Genomic DNA, 10092 nt, shown 5'->3' with positions numbered 1-10092 from the left:
ACTGGCACAATATATAGGCTGAGCCAGTTATGCGGGACATGGTACATTGATTATGAGCACAAAAAGTGCACAAGCTCAACGAGCGTGCTTTGCAAAATATAAAGATATATAGAGTTATATTGATGAATCTTTATGTTAAAATCTGTAAAACCATATTATATTGGGTATCAATAAGAGGACAATGAACAATGCCGTCCTCTTGGTTATTCATTTATTTTATTCATTCAATCTTTTATTTCGGAATCTCTGGTCCATACAAAGTAAATTTACACATAAATGAATTAAAAATAAACAAAAAGACTGTACTAATTACTACGGACTAAACAAAATGCACTTGATACCTCTCAGTTAAAAAGTAGGATCAGTGACCAGTAATAATTTCGCGTTTGTTGGCTTAAATGATATCAACAACTACCAGTCGAAGATGCACACTTTTTGCCTATATAAAAATACTTGTCACTGAAAATTATTGTCAATTATTCAATGTTGAGATACGCTCAAATTTTCTAAACTGAGAACATTCGTTGATGGATGAAAAGAGGCGCAATATCCGTAGGCCTACTTTACCCTAAAATAAGAGGATTTTTTTACGATTTTTAGTAATTCGTTCATCGGCGTAGCTTTTTTTACCTGTCAGTCAAACTTTTAATATTCTTAGGTATTTTTTGCACTTTAAAAACTCGCCTCTAAAATATATTAAAACGGTCTCAAATTACGCTAGAACGCCGTTGCTTCGGTAAATCTCGCTCTTGGCGGCAACCTGACCCTCTGGCAAGTGATTTTCGCTTCGCTTTCAGCACCATCCCTCCCTACCCTCTCCGATTATTTGCTATCTAATTGTTTGCTATCTAACATTTTGCTATCTATTTAAATCTTACGGAAAACCCCGACAATGTCGTAATTCACTTCACTGGAGAAGCAATTGTTATAAATGACGTCACAGGCAAAACTTCTATTTTTAAATAGGGTAAACAATTACGGTAAGAATGCATTCAAAAAATGTAATGTTATCATGGACAGACTCCGCCGTCGTCTCTGTTCATAGTGTTATTTAATTAACTAACACTATGAACAGAGAAGACGGCGGTTTGGAACTCCCAAAATTATACAACTTACTAAAGAGGAGGCCCCGACAATCCCATTTGGGTAAACCTGAACGTTCCATAGATGGCGCTATACCAAATACGAGATCTAATGGTAACAAGTCCAAGTCACAGCATGGAGGTTCCTCATGGTCACAGAGACTCACTCACGATTAACTGCGTCGTTGACCAGCGAAAGCTTGACTTTGGATCATCCAAAAGAAAATTACTTGAATAATATTGTTATTATTATCTTTGTATAGAGAATCAATCAACCAATGCCGCCCAATTGTTTGGTATCTGTAAGTTTTATGGAAAAAAACAAAAATAAATAAATGAGCCTACATCATGATGTGATTAAAAGCTTTTACTGTACACACTGATGTCTAAGAACATTTCCTAGAAAGAATTATTTGAATAGAACAATTGGTATATATAAGTGTTTTAATAACGTAGACTAATTGCAATAAAACAATGTATCGGTAGGGGAGACAATGTAATAAACGGAACAAGGGAATGAAGAACATTTACAAAATGGCTTACATGGATTGAATTAAATTTTAGCTTGGTCACTGTTTGTATTTTTAATTCAAAATGATCAATATAAGGTCTTGGTAATGTTTAAGCAGGGACGACCCGTATACAGCACGTAAAACACCCCTATTTGGGGTAACTGGATTAACCTAACGTCGTCACAACAATTCACAAGATGTGTTCTGTTCTGTTCATGTCTGTCTGTACTAAAACGTGGTTCCCACTAGAACGCAACGCAGTGACGTGTCGACGGAAAGTGTTGTATTGCGTAATATCACAAATGGGAACCGACGACGCAATACATCGTAGGTTTGATTTTACGCAGGCGGGGATAACAACATTATTGGAAGGGCATTTTCTTACGCGTCGCTAGTGGGAACTAAGCTTTACAATATAAACACAAACGATAAACTAGGCTTACAATATGGAATGTAATTATATTGTGCTCTCTAATTTGATGCAATCGTCTGCGATACTGTTAAGTTGGCAGCTCCTGAGGGCTTGCGTTAATGCAGTCTTCGTAGCTTGTCTGCCCGCTTTAGTACGCCATAGCATCAATACCTGGTATTTCATTTCTCCCATTTCTGATTGATTGTTGTGCTCGATATTTTCAATATCAATGTTCGCGCTTCCTTCAAACTTCGCAAAGTCATGTAATGTGCGGTAGACATCTTTCCACTTATCTCTGGGAATCTCTCGTGAAATTTCTCTTAATGTTTCGTTACTCACAATATCTATATTTAAACAAAAAACATTATTTTTATTATTATATACAATAATGTAATGATGCAAAGTTTTACTTTATGCTATTTTGTGTAGACATAAAAGGGAGATGCGTTGGAAGCAATACCTCGAAGTATCAACGCCGCATCATAATTATGTAAATATGCATACATTTCATAAAAGGTTACGCCGTTCTAAAATTCTAGGTATCCCCGCAATACGGGATGCACTACGGGAATACATGGTATATGATTTTAGAACAGTAACGTCATTATACAGGAAGATAACTATTTCACATTTATGTAAATTTTAAATATAAGGATTAGCTGTGCATACGACATTAAATTAAACTAGTTTGAACAAAAGTGTGATGTACCCAAATATGGTTTTGATATGCCCAAATATGGTAGTGTTATGATATCATCATGTCTGATGTCATCACATTTTTTGTGACATTTTCTTATTTTAAATTAATGTCACATAGGCCTACCTGTATAGTTAGCTGGTGATTGAGATCGTCCAGTATCCTAAATAAAAAATTCATTAATTTGATCAATAAGGTTCCACATTCAGTTTTGTCTATTTGCGTTATTAGTTTAACAATGAGTACTTACAACTTAATATATCATTAGTTTAACACTGCCATGAATTAGATTTTATACTGTAGTTTATAGATTTCAAACAACTACAATATTATTCGTATAACGTACCATTGTAATCATCCTTATTGGACCAATGATTTCTGTTAAACCATTCGCAACAATTTTCAATGTCATCTCTAAACTGTCGACCCGTGTTCCCTCGTCTTTAGGTTTCAGTGTGAAGGCCTCGTAATGTGGAATCGCCTCTGAACAACATCGGGCTACGTGCTTCAAAGATATTTCTTATAAATGTGTAATCAATAAACTTAGCAAAATGAGTTCAATATGTGTTGATCATGATGGTGTTGATCATGATGGTGTTAATGACGAAGGTGTTAATCATGATGATGTTGATCATACTGGTGTTGATCATGCTGGTGTTCATCATAATAGTGTTCATCATGATGTTGTTGATCATGATGGTGTTTATCATGATGGTGTTGATCATGATGGTGTTGATCATGCTAGTGTTGATCATGCTAGTGTTGGTCATGCTGGTATTGATCATGCTTGTGTTGATAATGCTGGTGTTGATCATGATGGTGTTGATCATGATGGTTTTTATCATGCTTGTGTTGAGCATGCTGATGTGTATCATGATGATGTTTATCATGATGATGTTTATTCTGATAACGGTGTTAATGGTGACTGATCAATATTGATAATTACCCTTGAATTCGGAAGAGAATCGTTAAACGTCTCAGATGTCCACTGGAAGTCTGTTCCAAAATCATCTTCTGGAAAAAACAATTCAATTTTCTTTGTCTTTTTGTCAAAGAAATGGTTGATTGGTCGTGGTACACACAGAGGACCATTGCGCTCGTTAACACGAAATGTATGAGAATAATCCTTTATTGTATCACAGACGTAACACCGTAGATCGACTGTTTGTTTCCTCCCGTCAATATGAACATAGTCCCCATACACCACAACCTGCAAATTCAAGGGCGCCTTTCTAGAACAGCTCCCAGCACATGTGTATGTTGTAAAGTGACTTGTTTTGATCCTAAAGAAATTTTCGTCAACCTCAAAGTGCACACCATGTTTCGCATCGTGATTAGAACTTGTTACTGTCCATCGAAACTTGGAAACGGGATCCGAGTACTTGTCTTCGGAATGTAGAACCTGGAACTTCCAGTCTGGGTTGAGTTTAGCACGATGTGGCACCACCAAAGTGACATTAGAGTTGAATTCTGCTAAACCAGGCGACAAACACTCAACCACTGGTCCTAGCAGAGTTAAATCCTTTTGCTGGTTAAGCCCAAAATTAGATGGTTTAAGTGCAACTCGGACGATAATCTCTTGTTTGGGGTGAGTTTCTGGAATAGCACCGGGTGGAATAATCAGGTTCACGCCAGATCTAGGGTCACTGACAACACCACCTTCTGGTCCAATGGTTGCTTTCATTTCAAGCCAGAATGGATTGTATGATGTCTTCTTAGTGCTTGTTATCATAGTCATCGGAGTAGTGGCTGTGCCTCCTAAAGACACATTGCAAGTTGTGGTTACTCCCACTGATGTTCTTTCAGACGATGCGGGAATTACGCTGACAGTGGATTCATTTGTAAGCTTTGCTGTTGCACAAATTCTTTTGAAAAGACGTTTCCTGAAAGAGGAATAATTTGATATTCAAAATTACTGCGTAGGCCTACATCATAGTTATTTTAAATATTCATAATACTGTAAACAAAATATTTATCAAGTATAGACCTATCCATGACGCGTTTGAAAGAAGCTATTATTTTGTCAAAAGAATGTGAATTTATAACTTATGTAATTAAACAATTCCTGTGATTTGATTAGACGATTGTGGCTCACATAGCGTGCAATATAGTACGCATCATTGAACGGTCAGTTAATAGTATATTTTCTTTAAAGTTTTCGTGTTCAAATCTTTTCGTTTTGGACAATATTTTCTTAATACCATTATTATTTTCCAGTCTGTATGGCATTATACCACCATTGCATAGCGTATACATAGGCTTACGTTAGATTTATAACTAAAGTGATTGTTTTTCGTTCGCATGTCAGGTTTCAACATAAAAGTAAAAATAAGAAAGTATAACTAACCATCTCCTTAGCGTGATATAGAAATATACAAGAATCACATTTGGAAAGACTACACCAACAGTAACAATGATATATAGCGACCGTTTACTATCTTTATTTTCTGTATTTGCATCCACAGGGATTGTTTCTTCGATGGTCAATGTGGACAAGCTTTTTATTGAAGATGCAACGGTGCCTCTTGACTCAACTGTTAAAAAAACAATATTTAATAATGTATTGTTCCACCTGAAAAAAATAATTCTTTAAACAATTTTTGTTGAATATGCCATTTGAATAGTTATTCACTTTGACCAAAAAATGTATCTATATAATTTAACGCAAAAAACATTAAAATTGGCCAGCCAATAATTGTTTGGTTGAATTTTGCCATTTATTTTGTCGTTTTATAAGTGAAAACTTTTTTTACAAAATAACCTATTCAAATTTAATTATTCCTAATTTGTCATGTTTTTGGGGGACAATACATCTTTAATTAACAATATATTCTATGGTATTAAACATTGATTAGGTTATATGTGCATAATATGAATATTTGAGGGGAATGACGAAGGCTCGTAGCCGACGAACCGTCTTCCCCTCCCACTGCTTTCTAAAATGCGATAAATTAAAAGTGAATTTATAGTGGTTTTTTTTCCACTAAAGAAGCTTCCTCTCCTCCATCACATCCGGCCGCCCTAGCGACCAGAACTCGAGTCTATCAAAGCAACTTCAGAATTTTAATGCTAAGGTAAGAATTATTTAGTACAAAATTATGTTTTGAAATTACCTTTTGAATGATTGGAGCAGATTGTATCGTGTTTTCTTCCACATTCAAGAAGAACAGCAGATAACGGTTCACACACAGAGCACTTGCGACAAATGTAGTATCTGTAAAAATATGATACAATATTGAGGTAGTTTAGTTTATTTTTAAAAATCAATCTCTATGAAGATATTCCTCATTAATCGAAACATGTATAATAAGCATATCATTATCAATCATCATCAATATTATTATGATTATCAATATCTCTATAATATAATAACTGTAATTGTTTGTAGATACTGTGAAGTACCATTTCGTCAGTCTCTAATTTGTACTACTAAGTACATTGAGAGTAGACCTACTTGCGCAAAAATTCTCGGGTCCGGCTCGAACCCACGACATCATGATCACTAGCAAGCCAGTATAAAGTACAAACGTCAGAGTAGGGCAAAACCTTTTACTAATATTATAATAATCTTACCTAATTTGTTGATTTTTATTTAAATAACATGAAATCGGCTCTTTAGGAAACCTGTTGATTTCAGTCGCTGTTAAAGCTAGTTCATAATGATGAAGATCGCACAGTCTCACAGATGAACAATTATTTCTTGGTCCAATGATATTTAGGATGTCCGATCCAGAATTGTGACCTGTAGGCATACTACACACTCCGTTGACCATACTGATTGCAAGTAAACAGAAGTAAACGATTTTTAAAGGCGTCATAATCTATAAAAAATATAAAATTTTGTTCTGATTTTGTTTTACTCTAAGCTAGAATTTAATAGAACGAGAAACAATTTACTTCAAATTATGACGCCTCATTTTCAGACGGGCCTTTTAATGCAATTGATCATACCAAATTAGTTCGTTTGTCTATCATAACGAGAGTAGGACTACATATAGGCTCCCTGTTGAAAAATACAGGATGATTATCGGGCTTTGACATGCTCTGGGTCATGTCTTAAAATATCGTTATACCTTTGCATTATACATTTACAGTAGTAATTATGTAACAAGTTAAAAAACATTATTTACAATGGAAAACATTACTTACAATGGAAAACCTTGACTGCAGTAACCGCACTATCTTTACTAACTTTCTCTTGTAGTTTAATAATAATACTAATGTTCAAGTTGCAATACGGTGAATATTTAAACTAGAATTAGGCATATTAAAAATAGTAACATTACAGCATCTGGGATTGTTAACATTACTTAATACCAGACTTAAAGAATTACAGCAAAACAGACGGATATTATTATGCTATCAATACTGTGTGAATTGCGTCATTGGGGAAAGTCCCGAATCTTAAATGTTTATTGTGTTTGGTTTCATAAATCATCCATCATCATCCATCCAAAGAAACTTCGGGAAGTATATTATATTATGTTAATAAAATAAATTTCAAATCTACTGGATATATAGCAATTGTCTGCGTTATATTCGCCGTCATATCCAAGTACTCTACTTTCTCTGAATTAGGGCTATAGTGTTTTTCTGGATGTTTTATTTTATCGTTTTGATTGAGCTTTTTGCTTAGTTTATTTGTATCTCCATTGATATCCAGCCACTGATACTCACAGCATTTAAATTGTTCAGTAAATTGCCGTTAGATATAATATATATAGGCATATAGGCTACTAAATATATACAGAAAAGGTATTATTTGAAAGTGGCGACAATGAAATTACCCTTAGGCCTACCTTTTTATGACACGTTTTGTAAGACTGGTTAACAATACACAAAGCAATTCATTTAAAATGCTATCTCGTTGTCTATTCAAGTTAAATAAAAAAAATCCCTTTGATTACAAACACCATATTTTATAATTACCGAAGTTTGCGAAATACTGCGTTTGTTGTTGCTATATTTAGCCTTACTTCAGGTCATTATGGATTACACCCATACACCGCTTGTTTACCAAATCTGAACAATAATTTTCCAAAAAAAATCCAAATACAAAACTTTTTAACGTCCGATAAATCCGCTTTTAAAATGGCTTAAAGGTAAATTTAGCGAGAGTAACCGGAAAACCGCATAGCTTGTCCCACACGTAGAATCTGTATCTGTCCTGAGCGGAAATCGTCCGCCCGCCCCGCGTTTTGTGTAATGGTCATAAGAAATAACATAAGCTTCTATATTTGTATTACTTTTAAATTGGCCTTTACAATTATTTTGGCCACGTTATCGCTCGTCTGTGTAAATTGGCCACGTTTTATGAAACAACAGAGTGAGGACCACGCTGAGCGTGAACATATCTATTACTTATGTAAGCTATACTGAGCGGAGTTAGAAAAAATCCGGAATTTAAAAAAATATTTTTTAATACCATTCAGAACGAGTAATGTATGTAAAGTGTATGTATACAAAATGAACTAGATTTTAATTTGTTATTTTGACAAATTATTAGGTGAAATACCGAGATACAATAATGTAATCAGTTCACAAAAAATATTCGCGCACACCCAACGTACGACGTAAGTTAAAGCTCAGGTACAGGCATGAATTTTGAATACAATATCTGGCTAAATGTTCATAAAAGAGATGTGTAATAGAAATCACGACAAAAAAAGTGACTTTTGAATTTCCATTAAAGTTGCCAAATGCAAAATTTGGCAAAATTGTGCTATTTTTTTCAGTAGTTAGGTAGTTTAACCAATGGTTTATTACCATATCCGGTGACTCCCTAGAAAGTGAAAAAAATTGGTGGGTATACAGTGAATATTTTTTGCTATAGCATGAAAATAAAAATTAAAAATGAAGTTAATAAAAAAAACACCAGAAACGTAAAATTCAAGTTATATTACATATATTTAGTCACTTGATAATATTTGTTAAAATACCACACCGTTTATTTTTCCTAATTTTTTAAAAATGCTTCCCATTACAACTTGTGTACAAAATCCCCCACTGATAAGAAAATGCTTATTTCCAACAAAATAGTGTAGCACACTAAAAATACCAAAAAATTATGAAACAAATGGAGAAATCGATAATTATTAGAATGTATGATCAATAGAAATGTTTTGCCCGTTAAAATGTGAACCCTGAATTGTTGGTGGTGGTGTCATACAGAGGCCTATATATTGTTACTAAAATGTGGATTCATAAACGGTGTCATAACAGGATGATCGTGTTGTGTTGTATCCATTAAAGGATTAAGATTGAAGAAACTATTATGCCATAAAATAACTGTGGTCATACGTAATTGAGAGTAATTAGCGAATGAAAGAAATGAAAATTAAAGGCCCAAGAACAATGCTGTGTTTACAGTTAGCACGTAGCCAAACCAAATTGTTGTAGAAATAATAAACAAACATAATTAAGTCTGTCAAGGAAGTGAAACTTTTTAATCTGACGAAAACACCAGTATCTATGAAGTTGCACAATATGATAGAAAAAGAGCACACATAAGCAAGTATTGAAATAGTTCCGGAAATAACGTTTGACATTCATTTCATTTCGAAATAGCCTGGAAAAATCTTTAACACCAGAAATAACTATGAAATGTGAACACAAACGGCAAAGAAACCTTTTTATATCTTCTAATAATAGCATCGCGTACAGCGATTAATAGTCGCAGTTGTGCACAGATCTAAAAACGTAATGCCCAAACGGCTTTTAGACTGTGCGATTACAATATTCGAATTTCGTTTTCCCGCAGTTTTCGCTCAAAAAATGGAAATCATACTTTTGTGTTATTATGCCTTTGTACATTTAAACGCGGACGCAGTTGGGTCAGTTTTTAAAAGAAAATAATTCATGCGACGTACAGCAACAGGTAGCATAATGCATTCATCGTAGGGTGCACATTTATTAACACTTTCCAAAAAACTTAATTGTCAAAAAACGAGACGATCTGTCTTTCGCTTACGGACGTCATATATATTGCGTTCGTTCATAATGTTGTTCGATTTATATAGCGCTTATACAGGTACTATCAAAAGATTGTCCCAAAGCGCTGGGAGAAAAAAAAAATGATTGGTTTTGATATTATCCCTCCCTATTATGGGAGTGGGATCGTCCACATCGTTTTTCTCTTTTTTTTTTAAATCATGTATTCGATGTACAGTAATTGGCAGGAGATTCATCATATACATCCATGATTTACACATTACTGTATATGATTCAAAATGTTACAAGCAACAATGTCAGCATGTGAGAAATAGATGATATATAAATTTCATTTATAAAACAAGATTAAACCATCGACATAATAAAAAAGTAATTGGTTTGGTACATAAAAATGTTTCATTATCAACAAGATAAAGAAGAAAGAGTCGTTTTCACATG

General features: G+C 34.1%; 1 protein-coding gene across 1 annotated transcript; it reads right to left on the bottom strand.

Moving 5' to 3' along the window:
• Positions 1 to 92: 92 nt before the first annotated feature.
• LOC140055494 (uncharacterized) lies at positions 93 to 6686 on the bottom strand. Its single transcript, XM_072100836.1, has 9 exons — positions 6277 to 6686; positions 5817 to 5917; positions 5051 to 5237; positions 3615 to 4586; positions 3341 to 3504; positions 3050 to 3222; positions 2830 to 2866; positions 2038 to 2350; positions 93 to 1382 (listed from the first exon to the last, which is right to left on the bottom strand). The coding sequence occupies exons 1-8, from the start codon at positions 6519 to 6521 to the stop codon at positions 2052 to 2054; spliced, it is 2178 nt and encodes a 725-aa protein (XP_071956937.1). The 5' UTR covers positions 6522 to 6686; the 3' UTR covers positions 93 to 1382; positions 2038 to 2051.
• Between the last annotated feature and the right edge of the window lie 3406 nt (positions 6687 to 10092).

This window comes from Antedon mediterranea, chromosome 7 (genome assembly GCF_964355755.1).
Source record: "Antedon mediterranea chromosome 7, ecAntMedi1.1, whole genome shotgun sequence".
Lineage (NCBI taxonomy): Eukaryota > Metazoa > Echinodermata > Crinoidea > Comatulida > Antedonidae > Antedon > Antedon mediterranea.
Note: the sequence above shows the minus strand (reverse complement) of the source record. Positions and strands in the feature narration are given on the sequence as shown.

Coding starts and splice junctions, on each gene's coding strand:
- LOC140055494 (XM_072100836.1), bottom strand. CDS start 6,521: ATGACGCCTTTAAAAATCGTTTACTTCTGTTTACTTGCAATCAGTATG. Junction 5,238..5,816: donor CTGCTCCAATCATTCAAAAG/GTAATTTCAAAA, acceptor TTTTTTTAACAG/TTGAGTCAAGAGGCACCGTT. Junction 3,505..3,614: donor GATCAGTCACCATTAACACC/GTTATCAGAATA, acceptor GATCAACACCAG/CATTATCAACACAAGCATGA.